General features: G+C 46.4%; 2 protein-coding genes across 7 annotated transcripts in view; one reads left to right on the top strand and one right to left on the bottom strand.

The window, feature by feature from the left end:
* Nucleotides 1-746: 746 nt before the first annotated feature.
* On the bottom strand, nt 747-10584 carry F2 (coagulation factor II, thrombin). The gene is made up of 14 exons (XM_053979673.1): nt 10466-10584; nt 9399-9562; nt 8419-8443; nt 8168-8218; nt 7578-7683; nt 7366-7496; nt 5442-5738; nt 4962-5075; nt 4562-4685; nt 3925-4092; nt 3423-3596; nt 3132-3310; nt 1820-1890; nt 747-1039 (listed from the first exon to the last, which is right to left on the bottom strand). Exons 1-14 carry the CDS (start codon nt 10542-10544, stop codon nt 896-898), a joined length of 1827 nt encoding a protein of 608 aa, XP_053835648.1. The 5' UTR covers nt 10545-10584; the 3' UTR covers nt 747-895.
* Nucleotides 10585-18404: 7820 nt separating this feature from the next.
* Nucleotides 18405-24659, top strand: part of ARHGAP1 (Rho GTPase activating protein 1) — a 35007-nt gene continuing 28752 nt past the window's right edge. For 2 of the 6 annotated variants that reach the window (XM_053981329.1, XM_053981325.1), the window contains exons 1-3: nt 23194-23228; nt 23458-23641; nt 24428-24520. In XM_053981329.1, the coding sequence (XP_053837304.1) occupies nt 23503-23641; nt 24428-24520 (232 nt within the window). In that variant the 5' untranslated portion in view covers nt 23194-23228; nt 23458-23502. Of the gene's footprint in view, nt 18474-18502; nt 18818-19231; nt 19294-23193; nt 23229-23457; nt 23642-24427; nt 24521-24659 lie in introns of those variants that run through there. The other 4 variants (XM_053981326.1, XM_053981330.1, XM_053981328.1 and 1 more) reach the window with 4 other exon arrangements.

The raw sequence follows: 24659 nt of genomic DNA, 5'->3' as shown, positions 1-24659 counted from the left end.
GAAAATTGGGCAGAACAAATTGAGTGGTCAGAAATTTGTGTTTACTGCTGTACTTCTGGATCCTCAGTGGTCCACAAATTCCTGCTAAAGAGGAGTTTGTGAAAGACTGAAGCTTGTTTTTGGAGAGATCCCTAAACAGCCTTTATAACACAAGCAAACAGGTAGAGTGCAGGATGTTTTCATTGCAGGCTTTGACAATGACTACATGAATTGCTTCCTTCAAAATCTTGCTATGCAGGTGGAAAATACACAATGAGGACCCAGCACCACTTCCTGTGTAGGAACTTGATGGAAGTGCTGCTTAATGTATTCAAGCCACTATTCCTTTGTAGGATGAATTGCACACAGTGGTGCTGATATTTATTGCCGGCTGTTGTAGCTGAGAACAATGTTTGTCTGATCAAAACAGCTTCTAATTGCTTTACTTTTGACATTGGTGTTTTGTGGAATGCTACAGGTACTGTAGGGTGGTTATCTCTGGTACATAGATGGATCAAAAACTAGAACAGAATATTAGTTGTCTTGAAGGGAGGAAAGGGGATATTGCATGAGGGCATAATCTTGCTTGCTGTGACTGACAAGGCCATTGTGAGGGGTCCAAAACCTGTTGATTATAGCTGATGGAAGGGAGGGAAATTTGTTTGAAGTACAACAGGTAATTACCAGTATAGCTACTGGTGCTCCTGGCTACTGTCATGACTTAGATACAACTGCAACTAAATTCAGCATGAATAAAAGGAAGAAGATGGGTTTCAGAGCTTTTATTCTCGAGGGAGAAGACTTTCCTTTGTCAAGTTGTAAGGATATAACTTGTTTTACTTCAGGATCTTCTGTGCTTACGTTTTAAAGTGGAGCATTGTAGCAAAACTGAGACCAGGCAATGTAAATGCTTCATCTATCGCCCCTGATTTTCGATGACTTTTCGTATCCACTTTTTCAGGCGAAATACATGAGTGTAAAATCCATATTTGCCATCTCGGTCACAGCCTTCTCCCCATGAAACTATTCCCACTTGATACCAACGGTTGTCATCTGGGTTCTAAAGTAAAGAAAAATGGGATTGGCACAAGGAGCAAAAGATCTTGATGGAATCAGAGAATCATTAAGGTTGGAAAAGACTTCCAAGATGAAGTCCAACCTTTGACCAAACACCACCATGTTAACTAAATCACAGCACTAAATGCACTCTTTCAGTGAAGAAGTTCCTCCTGATGTCCGAATTGAACCTCCCTTGGCACAGCTTGAGGCCGTTTTCTCTTGTCCTTTGCTTGACAGGAAGAAAAGGCCAAGTGCCACCTAGCTACAACCTCCTTTCAGGAGGTCTCCCCTGAGCTTCCTTTTAGAAAAGCAAGCTTGTTTAGAAAAGGAGGCTGTCTCCAGACTAAATAAGCCCAGCTCCTTCAGCCACACCTCGTAAGACTTGTGCTCTGGATTGTTTAGCAGCTTGGTTGCCCTCTCAGATCTAAACCTTGAATATGCCCCAGTCTGTTTAATGATGGATGATGCTACTTTGGGCTTCAGACTGGCATCTCCAACAGAGTCTATTGGAGTCATTTTGTCTCTACTCTTAAATTTTTAGTTAAGAATTGGCCATCACTCATGCATCCTGCAGGTGATCTCCCAATATGCTGAGAGCTCAGTATAGAAATGGGGCTGGATGACTGCAGGATTGGCCTCCATTGCTCACCTTGGGCATGAGGTGAGGTTGCTTCAGCCACTCAGCAGTGGCTCAACTCTGCTGCTTTTTTTAAACTATGAAGTTCAGCACAGAATAAACGTATCTTTGTATGTCTTAAAAGCTTGAACTTGTTGAACATACCTTCATTACAAAAGGTCCCCCACTGTCCCCTTCACAGGCATCTCCTCTCTTTAGTGCATCAGGACTGTAACCTACAGGCAAGAAAAATGGACATTTGACTGTAGGGGCAGGGACTGGTGTTGGCCATGTTTTCTTTAAGGTTTTAGGATAAATGGCATAAATGTTTTGGGACCCATGAGATTGTTTTCTGATTCTGTCAACTTGGACTTCGGTTTTTCATATATGTAAAAATTCTAACTTTGCATCTGTCTTTGCAGCATTCTTGAATCTATACTCTGTGCTCTCATTCCTGTTTTTTCATCAGAATTGCTGTTAGTGTCAGTTGCACTGACACTGTACAACAGCTGTAGCTTGAGCTACTGTGCTTTTCTTGTCTTAGAAACTTATTTGTAATAATCCACCTTCCCTCTTCTTCTATTTACTATAGAGATTCACTGTTCTCCCCACTTTCACTTTTCTGTCACTGTAAGTTCTGCTCTTCCTCTCCCCAGCTGTCTTCCTGAAGTATCACTATGAAAAAGAAGAGGATTTCGTTCATTCCCGGTGAACTGGATAGTACCTCTGCACGTTCCCATCACCCGTGTCTCCATTTTTTTCTGTATGTCTGCATCTCAGCTATTTCATAGAATGTTGTCTAGAAAGAGAATCCATAAGATCTCTGTATTTTCAGCACACTCACGTACTTGGCTTCCATCCTAACTCAAGCAATTGCATGCATTTAGATGCAAGCAGCACAAATTTAGTCAAAAATCACGAGGCTTGCTTGTAGGAACTGATAAAGTCTGCACAAATGAAGAATACAGCAGAAACTATTAAATTGGTACATAAATCCATAGTCTCTTGATAACTTGAATTCTGTGTCCACTTCCCTTCTCACTCAAAAAGGGAATGATGCTAGAAGAGATTTAGGAAGGTAGGAGCCTTCAAAATTTGTGGCCATAAGTATGAATGGGCTCCAAAAGAGTGAGACGAGCTAGTAGATAGGATTATAGGTGTGCAGCCTTTAATTTAGGAAGTCACTGAACTGCTGTGTGTACTGGTGAAAAGATAATTTTACTTGTGCTTAGTTCTCCCACAGCTGCTGCTGCTACATAGTACCATTAGACTAGTGCCTGACACAGGTTAGTGTTGCAAAGTTTATTCCTAGCTTTAAGTTCTCCAGCCTTCATGTTTTCTGAGAGCTGAGAAATCTCTTATCATGGGAAAGTTATTCTTTGTGGAGGGCATTTACAAATTTATCAGAAAGTAATCTTGCTGCATGAGTCACACCAGGAGCTCAGAGCCCTTGACTTCTGTCTCCGGTGTTACTTACCTGCACAGAACATGTTGTCAGTGACTTTGACTCTGGTGGATGCCTTGCAGGTACTTTGATCTACAATGGGCAGATTGACTTGTTGCAGAACTGTGGGCAAGTTGGAGGGGCTAGTGGCCCATGTTTCTTTCAAGTTTCCCCAACCAGTTACCCTCCCTTTGTAACCTGCCAGCATCAGCCTGTGGAAGGAAGCAGAAGTATAATTAAATTTATTGTAACAGCTTTCTTCTGCCTGGCACTCTTACTGCAAATAGCCTTGAGAAGTCATCTTTTTCTCTCTCTTCTCCTCACCTCTGCACAACCTCTTTGGTAGGCAGGCAGACAGGATGGATGTAGTCACTGAAGCTGATGGGTCTCTTTAAGTGCATGAGTGCAATGTCTCGGTCCATGTTCTCTTTCCAGTTGTACTTGGGATGGATGATGATTTTATCCAACAGAGCAATCTTCTCTTTATTCTTTTCATATCTGAAATAGTTATGAAGGAAAGAACTCGCTGTATAGTAGCAGCTGAGAGTCCTCTGGAGTTTATGATACTCTTAGCTTTGTACCCTCTGAGACAATGCTGTCTTTACATTGGAGCACCCTTTTAGATTTCCCAGGCTTCCTTGCTCCCTTTCACTTCAACCTTCAGGATCAGCAAGAGCAGCAAAGGACAGCCCCACTAGATCCTGTTATTGAGAGGCACGTAACATTAGTTATAATACTCCATGGATACTGAATGATAGCCCAACTTCAAAGTATCTCATTACTTCAAGAGAAGTCTAGTTCGTTCTCACTTCATTCAGACTCTTACTTTGCTCTTACGTGCTTGCCAATCCGCACCAATATGTCACTTGTACTTAAGTTCTTGTCCCAGGGTGGATAAAAAAGACAATGAGCAGCAGTCAGGATCCAGCTGTCACTGATGAGGCTGGCACCACACAGCAGCTCCTGAGGAGACTTTTTGTAGAGCATCACCTGCCTGAGAGATGAGGAGGAAGGAAGCCCTTAGCAGAACTAAATGGGTCCTGGTGTCTTGCAGAAAGTGTAGATTTGGCAGTGAGCAGGAAACAGCATTGCGCTATACTGACAAAACTGAGTAAGTAGCTCTGTAGCAAAAGTCTTCCCTGGACATGTATATCCTATGTAGTAGGCCATTTACCCCATTTCTTTTACCTGAAGAAGTTTCTGATCCTTTTCATTCCATCTTCATCCATGAAGATGAAACACACCAACACCCTTGCTTTCTCCAGTGGTTGCATACTTGATTCAAGAGGAGAGTTTCTTTCCAGCTATTTTAGTACTGCTCTGTCAACCACTTGGGGAAGCTTTGATTAGAATCTGTAATATATGCACGCTGCCTAAGATAGGAAAGCCCTTTTATTTCTACCTGCTTGAGCTGAAGAGAAGGAAGACACAATCCCCAAAGACTCTGCAAAGACAATACTTACCAGGGGGAGCTGCCAACTTCTGCGTCATCCCCACCAACAACTCTTCCTGTGTAGGAATCCAACAGCTCCCTCTCACTTTTGTCTGTTATCTTTTTCTTCTCAAATAAAGGACGAGTGCCACAATCTGAAAAAACAAGCAATCTGGCTTTGCTACTCTACCTGATTCACAGCAGAGAACTGTTGTCTGCAGCCAGCATGTGAAGCTGGAAGATCTTAGAAAGGAAGTGCTAACTAGCTCCATGATTGGAACTGGATATTGACTTCTGAGAGTTCTTCAAGGAATTTAAGTATCTTCTGCTGCTTTTAACAGCTTTTGGCTAGCTGATGTTTCTGAGGAACAGTGAATAGGAAGTAGCTACAGCCCTTCTGCAAACATGCTGTACCTAGAGTTTTTGCTCACCTGCTTCACCTGAACCAAAAGTTTTTTCATCAAAGAAGGTTTTGAACTCTTTATGAGTAGTAGAACGTCCTGATATTCCCTCAGACTCTTGGTTCTCATCCTCTAGCGAGCTGTCTGAGAGACGGAAAGACAAACCAGGTAAAAAGCTTAAGTGTAGTTGCCATAATTATCAGCAATGTAAATGTTCCTTTCCCCACACAGTGGGTCTGATGAAGGAATGATGTTTTAAAACACCAGTTCTCTTTCTAATGTGCCTTGTCCACCAGTGTGAGTTTTCAGGGAGAACACCTGAGAGACGTAACAGTGCTGTGCACCTAAGGCAGGTTAGTACATGTTGTGATATATGGACAAACAAGATTCCTGTGTGCATGGTGCACATACATCCTTGTCTATTCCTCCCAGGCCAAGCACTTCATTCTACTGCTGTTATTTGCCACTGCCTCAAATATGTGCCTACCCAAACCTATGCAGACTTCTCACCACAGTAGTGCAGATCACAGTAGTCAAAGTAGGGTGATTGATCTGTGACACACCAGGCACCCTCGTCATCTCTGTCTGGATTCCGACAGTAATTCTCCTGCAGCTCCACTTCTGGGTCAGTTTGTTTTCCATGGAGCACCTCTTTAGCTTTCTCAGAGTTCCATGGCAGACATTTAGCTCCAGACACAGTGACTGAGAGAGTCCCTGTGTAAAGCATGCCTTTCTCTGGTTCACAAGGCTCCACTGGTGCAGGTTCTACGGCCGGTGGAGTAAATGGAACTGTTGTTCTATCTTCACCTGGAAAGACAGAGAGCTGTGATTTAAGCCATAGCTGTGCACTCAGAAGTACTAATAGCAAATAGCATCAGAGCCCCTTTACTAAAGCCTAGTTCCATGGGGCCTCCCATTATGTTTGGGAGCTCCCACCATGTTTCCATGCATTTGGTGGCCCTCTAAAATACTGCAGTGTCAGAGGTGGGTCAGCAGTATGTGAAATGAGGCTGGCACTATTCATCACACTTCTCTTTGTCACTAAGATATGAGGAACAATATTGTGTTCCCTTCTGGGACATTTTGAGAACCAGTTCAATGGATAGGTAGCTGTCTCAGGCATCATAATTCTGCTGTATTAGCTCCTTCAACACCTTATTCTAAAATGCATAACTAGGCCATATTTGGGGAGCCTTTTACTGTGGTATTCTACTAAAATGACAAATTTAACTTTTGCCAATGTTTCTAAATCTAATGATAAGTGAAAAATTTTTGTGCAAGACTTTTCACACTTTTTCTTGCAAGTGTCCTAATGACTGCAAGTTTTAAGCAGTATTTCCTGAAGGAGTGGGTACTCAATAATCTCTTCTTGCTTGGCCTCAAGGTGCCTTCTCCTTGTGCACAGGGGGAAGACCCCATGTGAAGAGAGACCCAATTTGACTATTCACTTTGGTGCACAACAGCCACTGGGCAAGTAGCATTCACCTTTATTGATGGGACTGCTTCTGTTTTTTGACTCGTGTCAACATGATTATAAAAGAACTGTGCACAAACCCAAGGCTTTTCTAATCCTGCTATATCCATGCACATGGAAGTGTAACTGTAAGATACTGCAGGTCAGAAATTAACTGGTGAACAGAGGTCGCACAGATGCCTGATGGCCTCAAAGCAGAGCAGTATTTCTTCTCCGTTTGCTAGATTCTGCAGACCAGAGCAATGGTAATGGCTTTTGAAATTTCAAAATACCCCATGTCAAAATGGTTGCTGACCTCTGACTTTTACTTATGTGTTGTTTCTTCTAGTCTCTTTTGGAAGAGAAACTTCTGCTGTGTGAGAAGGTTCTCTCTTTTACCAGTTCTTCTGAGACAGAGGCCAAGCCCCAGGGGAGATGGCTCTCTACTAGGGAGAAATGGGAATGTGTAAGTGTAGAGGGATGATCCTCCATGTTCAGCTCAATGATAAGAGAAGAGCATCTTCTCTAATTGAGATTGTGAGTATTAAACTGCACACCTCCACAGGAGAGAATGTTAAGGCAGGCAGTCAAGCACAAACTGCAGTTATTTTGTCCTAAAGGTAGGCATTCAGACCAAAAAACATTATGACTCATGGCTGTCACAAATTAGAGACAGCTGGGCCAGGATTTTGGGGTGACTGACTAGAAAATACTGTAGTACATTCCAGGGTACTGCTGACACTGGTTTTAATTTGGATCTAGATTAGTGTAATCTAGAGAAAATGGCTCATTATGTATGGGCAACTCAGTGACTTTTCTTCCTCAGTTCCTTTACCCTTTAAGATGCAGCTTCTCTACTCCTACTGACCTCTGTTCATGTAAGCATTCCCCCTCCTTAACCCTCTCCTTGACTGCTTTAGTATCAGTCTCAGTGCAGTGTTTTGCTGTGAGTGAAGGGCTCTCTGGAATGCTGGGGCATACCACACACGGGGACAGGACACGCCTCCCGTTCTACCGTTGGGTTTCGAGTATAGCACCATGGGCCTTCTGAGTTGTTGTCTGGGTTCCTGCAGTAGTTCTCAATGAGGTTGGGATAAATGGTGGCATTAAATCTATGAGAGACAAAGCTGGTTAGGCTAGGAAGGAAGGACACCCCAGAGAACTCTTAAGGGGTATGTGGGAGATGAACTTACTTAGGAATATGTGGATACTTGCTTGTCCACACTTGACATTCAATCCCAGACTTGGTTTGGCTAATTGTTCCCCGATAGTTCTGGCCCAGCCCAAGAGCACAATTACCTGTCAAAATCCCAAGAAAGTGTAAGCCAGTCAGTGGAACTGGATGTTGCATTTTTCAAGGTCAGAAGTACCATCTCACATATCCCTTTAGCTTTTGCTGGGTGCATGAGCCTGCAATAGCAGAGGCATCCTCTTCCTGTGAGAAGCCTAAGCTTTTTCTGCTTCATCAGAGGGAGCTATGTGTGAGAGCTCTGTGCTTTGCTTTGGCTCAGAGCCTTTCTGAGAGGCTGCTCACACCTGTATTGCAAGGAAAAGGATATTTACCCCATGCTATTTCAGTGCACAAGCCAGATTGTTTGTTGAAATGATTACTAGGGAAATAAAGAGTAAGAAGTAACTTCAAATTCCTCCCTTTGTATTTTTCTTTAAAATTAGATGGCTTCTCTAACATCAGTTAATTTTTTTTTTCTGTACAATCTCTGCAGGAAGCAAGTTCCTGGCACTCACTGTATCTAGGAGATTGAGGTCAGCATGAAGTTCATACCTTCTAGACAAGCATCCAGAATTGTCCTGGACTTTCCCAGGCCCTGACATACTAGCAAAATAAGAAGAAAGAAACACATTATATGAAAGCAATCCAAATAAGCATCATCATTTGAACCAGTTTATCATCTAGAGACAAAACACAAGTGCTTAGCCCTGGAAAGTGAGCTCTTAAAAGAGGGAGCCATCTCTCCAGGATGAGATATTGCATCCTAAGGAATAACAGTACCTGCAAGACTCAAAACAACTTACCTTGGTATTTTGACCAAAATGTATCCTGTAAAAAAAAAAAAAAAATTAAGGACACAGAACATCAAACCTTTCTTGGCTACCATTATTCAAACCAGTAAGAGAACGTCCCATCACAACAAAAGGGAAGACCAATCTAGCTCTGTTTATACCAATTACTATGGAGTCAAAGCAAAAAAATGCGATACAAAACCACATTCCCACACATCAGACTTGGGAATCAAGACAATACTATTGTTTCTAAAGAGACCAAAGATGTTTACAACCTTCATCAACCTGCAGAGCAAGCAGTGCAAGTAATGCAGTGTGCTACAGTGCAGAAGTCCAAGCAGCTGAACCTGGAATTTCTAAGGCCACAGATCACATGTAGGTATTGCTCATCTCTGCCATGCAGCCTGAGGCTGATTGCTTTTGAAGTACTCCAAAGAGGTAGTGTCTTGCTGGCTTAGGCTCCTAACTGTTTATCTGTTAGGGTTTTTTTGGGGTGTGAAATTCTGCAGGGACACCAGCCTTGGCGCTAGGAGCAAAACCCAAAAGGATGCAGCATAAATTTGGCAGAGTGAGTGAGTCTGGAAACCGGAAAAATGGTCAGGGTGTGCAAAGGCTTCAGCTCAAGGGAGTCTGAGGAACCTGCACTTAGTGTTTTGACTACTATGCCAGTGCTTCTTTGAGTGTCTGGGACAGCAGTTTGCACGTGTGGTACCATGCTGAGCTAGTGGAAGATGCTACTCAGGACCAATGGCACCTTGCCACTTCATGCATAGGGAAGGAGAGAAAAGAACCTGAGCTTTTAAGTGTATTCCCTGCAGTGTCTCAAGGAGGGAAACTCCCTAAGGAAGCCTGAGCTTGCTGTGCAGTGTGCACTCATCAGTCTCATCTTTAGCTCACAGAATTGAGTATTACAACCCTGGCCCCTGGCTGTGTGGGCAGCTCTGTGTGTCTCCCTACAGAGGCTGCCTGGGGGAATGTTTCCTGGTACGTACCGTCTGATCGGTGGATTCAAGGGCTTCGAAAGCCTCCTCATAACTGCATGTCTCCTCCAAGCACTCTCGCTCCAGGTTTCCCTTGAGCATCTCTTCTAGAAATCCCTTGTTGGCACGTCGGTGGCGCTTGAGCAGTGACAATGCCTGCCCCTTTTCCAGGAAAACTATCAGGTCAGAACACTGCCAGTCAAAGGGCTGCTCACAGCCAGAGGGCACCTTTGTCTCCCCTTGCAGTTTCCAAAAACCACATGCAGCTGATGTGGTGATCCCTCAGCCCAGCCTCCCGCAGCGCACCATATAGAGAGGAAAAGCCCTGTCATGTCTACACTTGATGATCAGAGCAGGCTCTCTGGAATTCATCCTGTCACTGCTCCCATCACTTAAGGAACAGAAGTGACAGGAACACTGCTTCCTCGGCAAAACTGCTCTGCTCATTTGCAGCTAGATAGAGGTTTGTTTGCTTTAAGCCTGCTGCTGTCCCTGTCCCCAGCCACTGTATTTCTATGTTGTAAGCCTCAGACCACTGTGATAAGCACAGCTTGGTTCCATTTCATGTTCAGAGCCCCTGATTTGAAATGTGGAGACAGGTCTTCCCCTACACAGTAGTGGGTCGGAGAGGACTTAACCTCATGTTAAGAAAAGACAGTTAGAAGCCCTAATAAAAGGAGCAGTGAGCAGGAAGGTGGAATATTTTGTATGACCTAAAGTTTCGATAAAGCACAGCTAGGGAGGCAATAGAGAATTGAAGTCACCTAGGTCAGTTGAGAAACTCTGTCCCCAAAAGCCCCATGGTTATTGTTAGACTTGATCCTGGACTAAGCCACAGTCCCCTCCCTTCCATTTTCCAGGTGACCCATAAAATGCACTGAGTTGCTATCACCAGCTGACAGATGCAGCTGCATCCTCCTATGTTCACTCCATTCTCAGCACCCTTTTGCTCCCAGCTTCAAGCTTTTAGCCTGTCCTCCTGATTTGAGGAAGAAAACTTGCCACCTGTGTTACCCCTGGAAAGAATTATCCCTATCTTCCTCCTGTCATCTACTGCTACTTCTGCCTTTGAGTCTTACCTCCAGCATGGCTCAAGGTGAGGTGCAGAAGACTGGAGAAGAGCAGGCCCCTCAGTATGCTGGTTTTGGTCTGCGCCATGCTGTACAGCCCTGGCTGCAGGGGAATTGCAAAGGAAGCAGAATAAGCAGAGTCACAGCCCTGCTGAGTTAATATTGAACCAGAATGAAGAAACAGGACTCCAGGTCGTGGTGTGTCAGGGACAGTGGGACTCTTATCCCTCCTCTCTTGGCATCTCTCCTTCCTGTCAGAGCATCTTCGTTTCCTTGCTTAACTTCCTATTTCATATCTAGGATGATGGCATGAGTAGCAAGAGGACAGATTTGTCCTAGGGCACAGGGAGAACTTGGGCTGGAGAGAGGTACCTCTGTCAGCTCACAGCCATCCCAGCCAGAGAGCCTGCTCCTTTTCCCTGGCTTTGCTTCTGTGCAGCCCCTGGCACCACCACTGCCTCCCCACCATGCTCGTTCAGGTCCCTGCCACTGACTGTTCTCAAAGGCTGTACTCTAGCAGCCTCAAATGCAGAAGGACTTTGAGACCTCCTTAGTCATTCCAAGTCCTTCTCTTTTTAGCTGCAAACCCCCCTGATTCTCCCTAGTGCTTAGCTGTCTTTCCTTGCTGCAGTTATCAGCAAGCTCAGCCTCAGCTATTCTGGCACCACAACACACAGTTTCAGTGTTCCCCCTTCTCCCTTGCCCATGACAATGAGCAGAAAGGGTGCCTTTGACAGCCCATTCGGAATTTAGGTTTTCCTCCAAGTTAGGTTAGTTAGCAGTGCCATTGGCAGTGCATTCTTCCCAAAGCCTTATAACTCCCAGCTGAGTGGAGGAGGATGAAACAGCATGAAGGCTGGGCTCCCCCTTTTCTCCCCCTCTTAGTGGAATGTACTAAAGTCCATCCAAAAGGAAACAGAAACTCTGACAAGCAGGGAGCTAGCACACCCCAAACCAGCCAGGAAAACAAGGGCTTCCAGGTACGGGGAGAGAGGAATGGTCTGGATGTCATGACATCAGCTATTAAGTCAAGAAGTGGACTACCAGGGCTGGGAAGGCTCTAATGATTGCTACAGCAAGCAGACTATTGGCAAGAGTGGAAAAACAGCAGAAAGCAGGGTAGCATGGGGGTAGTCTCAGGAATTGCCACATGGAGCAAAAGTGTTTCCTGCCAGCAGGGAGCATATTTTGTCCTGTGCCTCTTTGCAGCTGATATATCTGTAATGTTTATCTCCATAGAAAGAGTGCAAATATTAGCATTAGGGTGGCTGAGGAATGACTCTGGACACTGGTACAAAGAGCAGTTGCAGAGGCTTCCTTCCTCACATAAGAGTATCTCCTGTTCTCATCCACACACATCTCTGTTCCTCACTATGGATTTTGGAGAAACACCTTTAGAAATGGCTGGGATTCTCTGGGTGGAAATGACCTGGGTGGAAGTGTGTGGATGGGATTAGATACAACCCTAGAAATACCCATGTTTCTTAGCAGGGAAAGCAGCGTTTAGGAAGAGAGCACAGGCAGGGACAGAGAAAAGCACAAAGAGTGGTGAGGTCAGAGCTGCTGCTGTGTCCCACACAGTCACCTCCACTCCTCACTGGAGGAGAGCAGCTTTCAATCTCCTGAATCACTTTCATTTCTGCATCTCTGTCTCTTCTTTATAACAACCAGGCAGCATTTACACTGCAGCTTAAGTCAACGTTGTTATGCATAGAATTTTACCCTCTTCTTGTCTTTCCTTTAAAGGAGAGGTCTTACCACCTTCCATGGGATCATGCAGTATATAAGGCTAACTTTAAGCAATGTTACAATACAGCAGTTAAGCTTGGTTATCAGAAAGGTATGAATATCTTCTAATACCTACTTATGCCATCTTCCTTAAACATTACTTCTGTTCTGGTTCCTACATTTATTTTGTTGCTTAAGCATTTGTTTGAAAAACCCTTACTGAAACTGATGATGATTTTGTCACTATGTCTGGCTGCTTCTTGTCCAGCTGCTTTCTTCTGCTGCTGCTCTTCTTTCCCCTGTGATGCAAGCCAAACCCACCTATCAGGGCAACTAAGTTGTTACAACTGTAACTGCTGAAACCTTTTATCTCTACATTGCTCAAGGATACATCTATCACTTAAGTGTCTTCTATTTCTTTACATTTTGCTTTGTAATTAGAGATTTTCACTACATCCTGGGACACTTTCCAGCTCTTTCTGGTGTCTCACAGCAATGTTAGTAATTAAAGATGCTGACTCTTCACATTGTGGCCTTTCTCATTCCGTAATGTGCTTCTAGGGCTCCTCTCTGTTTCTCCCGTTCCTGTGGTTAGCCTCTGCAGCAGCACAGTATGTATCAGCTATCACCTCTCCAGGGGTGACTTCCACCCCTCCAACATTTACCTCTTCCATTCAAAGCAAATTTTTATAATTTCATTTTCTTTCTGCCTTCACTCACCTATGAATGATGGATGCTATTTTCTTTCTTAGGACAAGAGAGTTAAGATACCTTTGCCATCCAGAGTTATGGCTTTTAACACAGTTGGGAGTTTTGATCTCTTTCCTTCTATGTGTTGATTCTTCTTTTTAAGTAAAGAAATTAGGCAATTTTTTTTTTCCTGTGTAACTTTTCTAGGGAGCAGAATATAGGGGATTTGGCCTTGGCCCATTTTCTTGGACCTTTGTCTGCTCTGTGATGGATAGTTTGCTGGTTCAATAGTTGAGGCATTTATCAATCTGTTCCTAAAGTGAGTTATACAGTTTGATCAAAACAACACCTTGTATACAATCAGAAAGATGAAACCCTTATCCCTTCACATGGGAGTTCCCCTGTCCCTGAGGGCCAGGGAGTTGCCAGGTGGGAGAGGACTTGAGGACCCAGAGAATTGTCTCCTTCCCTTGCAGCCTGTTCCTTTTCATTCAAACACTTTGGTCAGGTTTAAGCCAGTTTACAAGTTGGCCAGGAACTGAACCCTGACTGTGTTGTGAGGTTTAAATGTAACACTTGTGTGCATGCCTGACGCCTGGTGTCACCCTGCCAGCAAAAAGGACCCCAATCATCCAAAAGACCTTGGCACTTGTCACCCAGGAGTGTTGCAGCAGCACCCCAAAGATTTGGTGAAGCCCTGCCAGCATGGTGGACTTCATTACCCAAGAGAGCTCTGTGCTTGCTGCTTGAACCTGTAATGGGTGTACAAGATCTCCAGCCAGCTGGGTAATCCACATATCTGCTGCGCTGAAGCATAACCCTCACTGGCATTGAAAGGCAGCATGCTGTGTAACTGCTCCCCATGCCAGCATATGGCACCAGGCAGGCACACATCCTTTTCCTTGCTATCCTTCTTCCCTTCTCACCAGGATCCTGACAACTGCACAAATGTAATGCACTGGCATGAGGGCTTATTATGGATCCCAATAAAAAAGGCACTCAGAGCCCACAATGTAATCATTAAAATACCATTTACTGGACATAATACAAGAAAGGGTATGGCATTAGGAAATCCCACACCCCTTCAGATGCGGCAAACACCGAGCTATACAGCACTGCACAGCTATCCAGTCAGGCCGTGGCACCCTGTAGAGATCCCATCCATGCTGAGGTTCACTAGCACCATGGTCTTCAGGGCTTTTATAGGAATTTTCTAGGAGTAAACAACTTTATGCATAATTTCGCTGTCAAGAAAAAGGTTGTTCACATGAGAACATGGTGTTTCTAAGACAAAGACATGGTGGTGGCATCACCACCAGGGGCCCATGGGAATCACTTATGGGCTCCTCAGAATTAGCCAGCTAAGCTTATCTTGCAGCCAAGTGATACGTGCAGCATGGCACAGACAGGCTCCCGCCTACTCAGATCAAGTGTCAGGTGAACAATGTTTCTGTGAAGACCTCCTAATTCATAACTGCTCCTTCTACTTCTCTCCTGTTACCTTGGAATAAAGAAACAGGTCAGCTACTTAGGCAGTAGGGGTCTGGGTTCTCCCTGGCCCTTCCCCCCCTTGCTCCCCCTTCTCTCCCAGTTCTGCTGTGACAGAGGGTACATGCTTCAAACACAGCACATGAGCTCAGCTCCAGTGAGAACATTCCGCAGCTGTGTCAATATTTGAGTTTGGATAGGCACCAAAGAGAGAACAGTAGGAAGCAGTGCTCCTTCAAATACAAGCCCCCTCACATGCCTGTGCTCCAAGCACTCAGGGAAGACTTAGCTCACGTGCCCCTATAAGGAAAATAATTAAAAATTAGGACACTCAAAGATTTATCAGCTGAATTCACCTTCCATCTTTACATCACATCAAAATGTCATGGATCTCACTCTAGCACCTTGTCTGCAAACAAGTCATAAAAATTCATGAAAAAAAAAAATGTAGAAACCGCAAAGAGCAGTTTTTAGGAGTGTCACATAACTGCATTCATAGCACCCCAAAAGGGAACTGTGCTACTTATGATTCCCTGGTGCCTTGTGCAGTGGGCATAAGAAACCCAGAGAATTTAAAACCACTAAGCAAGACTAAACAAAAAAATTTGAGAAATTGCAAGTGTTTGAGAGGCATAAGATAGAGCACAATAATAGCTAAAACTGAGGATTCAGCAAATGAAAGTGGTGTTCCTATAACATGTGAAAAGAGACTGCAGAGCAGGCAAGTCTGAAAGACCTGTTAGGTCTGGTATTGTCAGCTCTTCCAAGGAGGTCAAGTTCACATAGCTGTGCACTTCATTCCCGCAACAGGACTAATTTACATCAGCATGCCTCAGTTGGCAAACAGGCACTGAAGAAGATGGAGCATGGGATATTGGGATGTAGTTGAGGCAGTGCTGTCTTTTAATGTTTTGGTGCAGAGGTAGGAAAGAAGGGGAAGAGAGGAAGCAAGAATGTGTGAAGAGGAACAAGGGAAAAAATATTGAACCCAGCTTGAACGTGGAGAGGAAATGGACAATCTTCTGAGCAGGGATGAACTAGTCAACCTTTATGTGGAGAGGTGAGGAGCCTTTCAGCTGGGGACACTGAAAATTGCTCAGTGAGACACAAAACTATCCTTTCCATGTGCTCAGACTGTCTCCAGTCACCATAAGCGAAGGAAACTGACAGCAAGCAAACCAGGTGACAGTGGAGAAGGAACATTCAGCCCTAGTTCCAAGGCAGGACTTTGCTTCTGCTAATTGTGAAAAATGCTCTTCATATTACAAGTTACCTTGTAAACACTTGGAAAGCTGCTTACCAGTAATGTCTGGCACCAGCATGAGCTTCAAATGATCAGAAGTGTTGCTTAGCTCCAAGAGTAAAAGCCCAGGAAAGTGCTTGAATAGCAACAAGTAATTAAAAAACTTGAAAGGAAGGCACTGTTCAAAGTCACTGCTCGGAGACTTTTCTTGCCTTCCCTGCAGTGCTCTATCACTGACTGACAATGTAACACAGGCCTAACAGAAGCACTGCTCATTAACGCTGTATTTTCTCTAGGAAGTTATTCCCATCAACAGCCAATGCCTTCCCTGTGCCAGGCCCAGCATGTGGCACATAGCTCATAGCTTCAATGAGCAGCTACTGCAAAGACCCAGGTTTATACAGGCAGTTACCTCCAAGACTGCTAATTCTGCCTGGGGCTGAGCCACAGGGCCTTGTTTCTAACAGAGAGGTGAGAGAGCTAGGTTTTATTTTGTTTTTTTACCTTGTTTTAATAAGTACAGAAGATCAGCCAGGGCATGTTGGGACAGCCAGGTATCAGTCTTGACCTCTACCACTTCTGCCACGGTTCCCGAAGCCCATCCCCTCCTGGATGATGACCATGTCACTCAGTGAGGCCTCATCCTGCATCATAATGCATTTGTCTTCATGCTTGGAGAGGATGACTTTGATTATATCCTTTGCTGATGGACACATAGCCTTTGTCCCATGTGCCCCAGGATCTGGGATCTGCCTTTAGACTGGTAAGTAGCAATGCAGTGACTGCTGGCTATGATCAGCAGCTCAGCTTCACTCACTGGCCTCAGCACCTCCACCACCATGAGCAGGGTGAGCTGCTGGCCCCCTGCTGGCCCTTCCTCTGTGGCTTCTTTCTTGCTGCCTGAGGTAAGCCCACAGCAAGTGAGGCCACTGTAGTGGCAAGTTCCTTCGAGTCCTTTTACCATCTTGTGGGCGAGGACATGGTGCACAAGGCTCTGGGGAAGGACCTAGCCCATGCCACAGAGCTTGCATCTGCAGGGCTTGCCAGCCGGGTGGGATTTCTGATGGCACCACAGCTTAGTGGCCAGGGTGTAGGACTTGATGCGCTGCTTGCAGGTCAAAGTGCACTACCCCATGTGCAGGCACATGTGGTTGCACAAGGAGCTGGAGTTGGCCAGGTGACACCCACATATGGCACACTGGCACCCCTTGGGACTAGCTGGGCCAGTCCCAGCAGCCAAATGGATCTTGCTGTGCATGCAGAGACAGAGCCAGCATGCAAAGGCCTTGCCACACTGCTGGCAGGACAAGGGGTGCTGGCCGGTGCACAGGACCTGGTGCTCCTGCAAGTCTCACTTGGGGCAGCAAACCTGGTTACACTGGGTGCACCGGAATAGCCACACAGCCCTGTGGGCCAACATGTGAGTCTTGAAGCTCCCTTCTGAACTACAGCTCTTGCCACACACTCTGTGTGCAGGAGGGGCTTGTGGCCAGGGTGGACAAAGTGGTGCTTCTTGGGGTGGCAGAGCCACGGGAAGGCTTTATCATACTTCCTGGAGCACCACCTGTGCTTGATCATCCCCTTTTGGGACAGAGATTTTTAGACGGGGGCCTGGGCTGCCAGAAGAATCCTCCACCAGCTGTGTATACTCCTTCTGCCACTTGGGCCCCTCCAGTGAACCCTTCCCCCGATGCCCTGGGAAAGCCAGTTTGAAGGTTTTGGAAGCTTTGCTCTCCTTCTCACAAATCTCTACAGTCTCTCCTTCTGTAGGACTAACTGGGCTTCTGGGGTACCTGCCCAATTGTCCTGCCACCAGATTCCTTCAGGTACTTCTGGAGTGGGCTGGCCAGAGCATGTACCTTACATGGCTTGCCAGCCAAGGGAGCACTGAATCAAACCCTACTCAAGGGAGACAATAGATCCAGGTCTTCAGGACTTGCTGCCTGCTGTACTATTTCCACTTTTTTCTGCTGTAGATCTGGGATCCACACCCTTATCCATTTTTTCTTTGCACCTGCCACTGGTCTTAATGGTTGAGATGGGCTCAACATGCTGATTCTCAGTCCCCAGCATGCTGGCTTGTCATGGCTCATGTTTGGAAGCTTCTTGCAGCCTGTGGAAATATTTGGTGGACAGCCTGCTAACAGGGTCATTGAGGACTGTGGTTTCATCAGCTACCACCTTAGAGACCTCGGGATCCCATGCACAACCACAAAGGCATGATGGATGAATTAAGGCTAGCTGTTATGTGACATGATTGCTGCTGGATAAGAGGAAGATGAACGCTGGAGGTGGATACTCTGCTATGCAGTAATCCTGGGGCTCTGCCATGAGAACCATTACTTTTATGATCTTTTTCCCTTTTAAATTGGGGAAGAGGGATGAATCTCTGATTTCTCACCACAGACAGTACCCGTACAGCATTCCTATTGTTTCACAAGCAGTATTTCTAGGACGTATCGTCTTGAATGGCATAAAACAGGGCGACATGCTCTTTTCTCGGCTGGCAGCTCCTTAAAAGCGACGCACGGTCCGGACCGACGTCCCGCAGGGGTTGCGGGGCGCACACATGCCGGGGACAGTAGAAGGCGCAAACCCGACGCTCGGGAAGGCCGGGCCGCTCATCCCACCCACTCTGGGCCTCGGCACGCATCTACGAGGGGCTCTGCCTGCGGGGATGGCTCGGGCCCCCGGCGCCTCCGCAGCCGCCCCCTTGGCCTCTGGCGCTCCGCGCCGGCGGAACGCTGCGAGGGAGCGGCGGGCGCGCCCGGACGGCGGCCGGCAGCGGGCGGGGCGGGGCGAGATCCCCCGGCGGCGAGGCCGCCCTTCCGGCGGGCGGCGGTGACAGGCGGGCGGTAGGAGCGGCAGGTACCGGCACCGGCGGGGCGGTGTGGGGTGCCCGGGGAGCGCGGCCGGGCCCTGCCTGCAGCAACGGGGCCCGGCACCCTGTCCTGGTGCTGCTGGGGCGCGGAAGAGGCCCGGCGGCTGGGCTGGGGCTCAGGCGGAACGGGCCGGGGCTGGGCCCAGAGCCCCGAGCGCTCCGCCTGGGTGTTGCCTGGCTCGCCCTGTGTGAGGGAGCGGCTCGGTTCGCCTGCGGTGCGCGCCTGGCGGGAAGAGCGCGGCTGGTGAAGCACCGTAGGCACCTGGGCGGGCAGAGCCGGGCCGGCAGCCCTTGGTGTCCTGGTCACCGCTGATCGGGGCAGGCGGTGCAGGTATCGCCGGAGCGGCGCCACCGGGCCTGCTGCTGGCTGTTCCCGACCTCGGCGGGGCAGCCCCTGCGGCGGGGCTGGCGCTGAGGCTGGCTGCCATTAACCCCGGTGCCCAGCAGCAGGGGCTGGTACTTGTCCTGCCTTCAGGCAGTTGGCGTGTACTAGGGGACGTTTGTTTTAACAGTGTAAATAGCAAATCCGTGAGTCTCGTAAGCAATCCTGAGATTCGCTAAGGGGTTTCCCAGGAGATGAGTCGAAGGGAACGGGAGAGAACATGTATTGTGGAGGGGGTGATGAGGAGGAGGAGTAGGAGGGCTGCAGCCCGCACAGGGCTGTGTGTGCCCCACTGCCTCCCTCACATGTGAGTCCTGGGTGGATCCTGCACGGCACTGAGAGCAGATTCTTTACTTTGTGCAGCAGCTCCGGAGAGGACACTTGGAGAGTTCAGCACTTATGCCCTCAGACCCTGCAGAGAACCAGTAAGGGGAGGTTCACTGCTTGCTAGGTGGGATTTCCGGCGGGCACGGAGGTAGCCTTCAGTAAACAGATTGAGATGACTGAGGAAGGAAGGCGGCTCAGTTAAAAAGCTGTTGGAATAGTGAAGGATCAAAGGGCTTCCCTGAGCAATAGTGTCTCTGTCCTGAGTTTACTGGTCATGATGAGCCAGGATAAGGTCTGGCCCTTGACGTCTATGTTCTTTCAGGGTAGTACCAGGGTAGTGATGCTCTCGGTGGTATCATCAGTCGATGTGAGGGAAGACAAGGGGTGGGCTTTGTGGGTGAGTCTTGGTTCTAGACCTCATTCATGCACGTGAGTACTCTGCAGGTCTGCTGCTGAGTAACTGCTCCTTTTTCTTTCAACGTGATTGTTTTTAACACTATAGCTAAGTGCAGGGCCTTGATTGATGTGTACAGAAAAAGTGATATCTGTGCAAATAAGCCGAAACTGGGAGGAGGTGTGGTTGGCAGCAGAGTCAGAAAAATAATCCCAGAACCATGACTGTGTTGCATCTGACCATTGCTCGTTCATCTTGCATGGAAGAAGAGGCCACTTTGCTTCTGTAATTCTTTATTGTACATACAGTGCCAGGGTGTGGTAATGTACATATTTTGAAGTGTAATTTGCTTCTGAACTAATAGTACATCTGGAAGAAAAACAGGAAAAAGAAACTCCCAAGCAAGTGTAGCTTAGAAATAAGTGATAGAAAAGTAGTGAAACTGAAATTGCAGAAAAAATGGTATTAATGGACAGCAGCTACCAAGATTTCCTGGATGTAATGTGAATGGTCTTCCCTGGGTAAATTCTGGATCTTATATAAGGAATCTTCAGTTCAGAATTTTTGTGGAAATTGTATTTTAATTGTATTTTAATGGTCTGAGTTCTCTCCTTTAGTGTTCTCCATCACATGTCTCTCTTATCTAGGAAAGTTAATTTTTATTACACAGCAAGTGTTCAGGTGTAGTGCAGTTGCAGAAAACATACTTAAATACTTGGAAAAAATGGTAAGAGTTAGCTCTTTAGAGCCTAGCAATAAGTAAATGCTTCTGCTGCCGTGTGTGATTCTTTAGGTTTTAAATCTTTGGCTAGAATTTTTGTTTTTCAAAATCTAGGTAATTTTTCTTATCTCATTATTTGCTATATGGAGTTTACCACTTGCATCTTCTCATGCACTCTCAGGTTCGGTTTTTAAACTGAGTTAAATCTGTTGAAATGCTCTTTTATTGTTAAAAACCATTCAATGTTTTTAACAAATGCTTTACCCATTTTAACAGCTATATCACTATGATACATATGGACTTTCTGTTTAATGACAGATCCTTAGGGATCGTTTTTGAATACACAGGGAAGCATCTCATGCAGCTGCAGTATTGGAAAGTGAAATGAAGAGCCTCAATTTGTGTCTTACATGCTTTCTCAAAGCCTACCAGCTCCCAAGCATTTAGAGGATTGCATGGCCTAAACTGCTGTATGGTTATCTGATGTGAGATCCCATGCTTTTGGCTTTTGTATGTTGGGAAAAGGCTGGAGAAAATTCTGCAAAACCTTCTGGGGCTCTCTGGGTACTACAGTATGGTTCACAAGAAGGATTTGAATTCTAGGAGGTCTTCTGCTCTGCATCCTGCTTCCATTAACACCATGGAGCAGTAACCTACTGCCAAGGAATGGAGCTGGCTGTGAAATCTACGTGAAAGTGTCTGGAGAGCCTTGTCTGTTTTTCCAAGGGGTGAGGCCAGAGCACTATCCACTGGGCTCTTTTTGCAGTTTGGACCCTACTAACAACTTCCTTCTTCCACATGGTGCCACACTAAAATTAATTTTATGCCTCAGGGGAAATCCCCCAGTGCTGTCTAATAACCTGCTCTCTGTCTCCGGACAAGTGCTGCAAGCTGACTGTGACGCCAAGTGGTGAGTGTAGGGACAAGTGTAGGGACACTTGATGACTTGCTGGCCCTATGGCAGTACCGTCACTACTCTGGGGGGGGGGGGGGGGGGCAGGGATTTGGATTTGATCCCCAAGGGTTTCACAATTTTCAAGGGTTTCAGGACTTGGCTTTGGGGAAGTGGTTGCTACCAGGCATCCCCAGGAATCTCCCATGAAAGGCATCTCAGTGGATTGCAGCAGTCGAATATGGGTCCTCTGACCCCACTAGGGCTGGGAAGTCCCTGAGAGCTGTGAATGCCAAGAGGCTGTCCTGGGCAGCCATGGATGCTTTCTCAGCATGGAGCACTGGCTTTTGGGGCTGCTGAGCTCCTGTGGGAAATGCTTTAAGCTCGCTGAGTCATAGGAGTCAGTGCCTGCTGTTACCATAGAAATCGGATCAGCTGCTATGGGTGGGGAGTCCTGGTCCCTTGGCTCCACTGCTGCGTGGTTCCAGCATGAGCTCACGGTACTAGGGAACCTGATTTCTTGCTCCTTGCCCTGTCGAAATCAGAGGTCAGGCAGCTCTGGCAGCCCTGACCAGAGGGCAGGGAAAATAGTTTTGCTTGGATCTTTGCATGGCTGCAGGGGTGGGACCCTTTGTGTCTGATGTGCTGTCTTGATGACCTGCTGTCTGTATATGTCATGCTCTTTCATATTTTGGGAAACATTGCATTTGATTAGCAATAGCTTCCAGTCCTTTGGGAGCCCCAGAGAGGTGAAAACTGGTTGTAAACTGGTGAGTAGCAGATAAGGGAGGACAGGAAGTAAATAATAAGCTTGGAATGGTCCAAAGGGAGAAGAAAACCACTGAATATCCAATTTCCTGTGCTCTCAAAATGTATCCCCAAGCTTGGTGGCAAGTATAGACCTGAGCATGGACGTGACACCTTCCAGAGCTCAATCTCACAGATTTTGTCCTCTGTGCTCAGTCTGAGTAACTGTTTCATTGTTTTCTCTGGATGAATATACACATTCAAGCTCTAGGGATGGAAGATGCAAAACATCGTTGTCCCCTCTCCATTCTGCTAAAGGAACTGCGAATATACTTTTCACACTAAGGTGTTGTGCCTCCTCAGATCATCTTTGAACCCTTTGCTCTCCTCATAAAGCAAAATAAGCACAAGCATCTCTGTGAAACAGTGTTATAGAGACTCTTGCTGATGCAAGGTGTCACTTAGTTTTTCTACAGTTCCTCTTGGCTTGCTGCCTGCTGACCACTGAATTACTGTCCATGTGGTCTGTTTGAGCAGTTCAGATCTACATAGTTGTCCTTTTTAATGTTTCCTTGCTTACTTCCAGGAGACTGAATTCAAAGGATAACAGCTGCTTCCCAAGGATTGTCCCTAAGAGTTGTTACTCTTAGGAGGTCCTGTATGCTGTGCTAGCTCAGTTCCATCTTTAATGTATCTTCCGCTTCAGATGAGAGTGAGAAATATTTGCAAACAACAGCAAATGCACTGAGCTGTTGTTTCTTGGACCCTCTTAATTCTTTGGTCTCCTTATGACATGCTTGGTGAAAAATACTCATTCAGGCAGTATGGCTTTAAATGAAAGAAGTGATTCCTTGCTGATAGCTGTTATGTCGGAGAAAGGATTTACTGGATGATGCTGAAAGGAGATGAGGTTTGTATGTGTATTGTTCTCCCTGTTTCACTAGCTCTGCCTGAAAAATTCCTGTTTTAAGGAGCTGTTCACTTCTCTGTTCAGATCGCAGCACACTGAAGCACCCACTTCAGTGTTGTTGAGAGCTCTGGTTCTCCATTATGGGGAGAAGGAGGGGGGGGTGATTCTTGGCACTGGGCCGACTGTGGAAACAGCTGGGCTTTGTGCCAGCCGTTCAGAGGGAGGGGGAGCTCAGAGCCATACAGGGAGTGTATCAGGCAGGGGCTGGTGCAGCCTGTCGCCTTCCACAGAGTCCTGGTGCTGCTTCTGTTTCAGGAGAGAAAAGCTATTCTGCCCAGAGCTGTGGTCAAGTAGAGACTCCTTGAGAAGGTTGGTACAGCTCTTGATGGCCTTTGATAGCAATTGGCATGAAAGAATCTGACATGTTGTGCCTCCGGTGAGGAGGAGAAGGAGTTCCTGCTTCTATTAAGGACGAGGGGACACAGTCTCTGGATAAGTAAAGATAAGGGAGTATTGGGAGAACATCAGTGAGAAGAGGAAGCATCTCTGTGGGGAGGTAGATTTGTGATCTCTGTGTCTCATCTAACAATCTCTGCAGTCCGTGTTCTAGACACAGCGAAATAAACTGCGGTATTTGGGGACCATGGCTACAGACCCACTCTCGGAGCTTCAAGATGACCTGAACTTGGATAATACCAACCAGTCCCTCAGCCAGCTCAAACTGGCCTCTGTAGATGATAAGAACTGGCCAGCAGATGAAGTCCCTGCTTTTCCCAAATCAGGTAAGTATCCTGCTTGTTTGGGATCTGGGTTTTAGCCAAAAAGCAGTTGTTTGTCTTGCAGCATTGTGGTCATATCTACATATACAGAGAGCCCCAGCTCCATTTAAAAGCTTTATAGACACATTAAACTTGCACCACACCCAAGTGAATCAGCCTCAGTATTGAACAGCACTAAAAAGTGCAGAGCCAGCTGCTGTAAATATGCTCTTCTCAGTCCTGTGCCTGGCAGCATTTTGGTGCTGACAGAATAGATATGCTGTAAATCTTTGAGTATGCTCCATTATGGTCTCTTGCAGGAGAGTTTGGCTTTCTGGACTGGAATGGTCTCAAACTTCCATCTGGGAGGTGGGGCTGGAGATCTGAGTTGTTGCTCTGAAATCCTGTGCTGTGAATATGAACAGAGAGGTCAGGAAAATTAGCTGAAGGATATACAGTATGACCATCCATCAAGGGACTATGTTAAGATCCTCCTTTCCTAAAAAGCCATGATGATGTGCTTGGGTTTTGTCTTTGTGAATATTTGTAACATATATGAACATTTGTTTGTGAGAGTGTACATTCTGAGGGACACATATGGATCTCATAGGACTGAGAGGACTCTTCTGAAGTCATTGCTGCTCTTGTCCACTCAGAATTTCAAAAGTGCGTTTTCAACGTGTATAGTTGTATACATTAGCCCCTCCCATGTAGAAGTGCCATTTTTTTTCTCATGCCTCTATCTCTTTGTACTTGCCAACGTGCTCCAGATCCCTTCTTCTGATTGCTTGTTTCTTGTACTTTGTTCAGATGATTCCAAAGGCTCCCCTGAGCCTGTCACTCACCTGCAGTGGAATGATCCTTACTATGATATCGCCAGGCACCACATTGTGGAAGTAGCAGGTAGGAACCTTTCTGTTTTCTCCTTTGACGTCTTTGCAGCTGGGCTGAGGAAGGACTTTTCTAATAGGGCTCTGGGGACATCTGCTGTTTGCCAAGCCCAAGTGGCAATGACAGGTGGCACAGAAAGAGCACCAAACTT

The sequence above is a fragment of the Vidua macroura genome, chromosome 6 (genome assembly GCF_024509145.1).
Source record: "Vidua macroura isolate BioBank_ID:100142 chromosome 6, ASM2450914v1, whole genome shotgun sequence".
Lineage (NCBI taxonomy): Eukaryota > Metazoa > Chordata > Aves > Passeriformes > Viduidae > Vidua > Vidua macroura.
The sequence above is the reverse complement of the archived record's forward strand: the minus strand, read 5'-3'. Positions and strand labels throughout refer to the sequence as shown.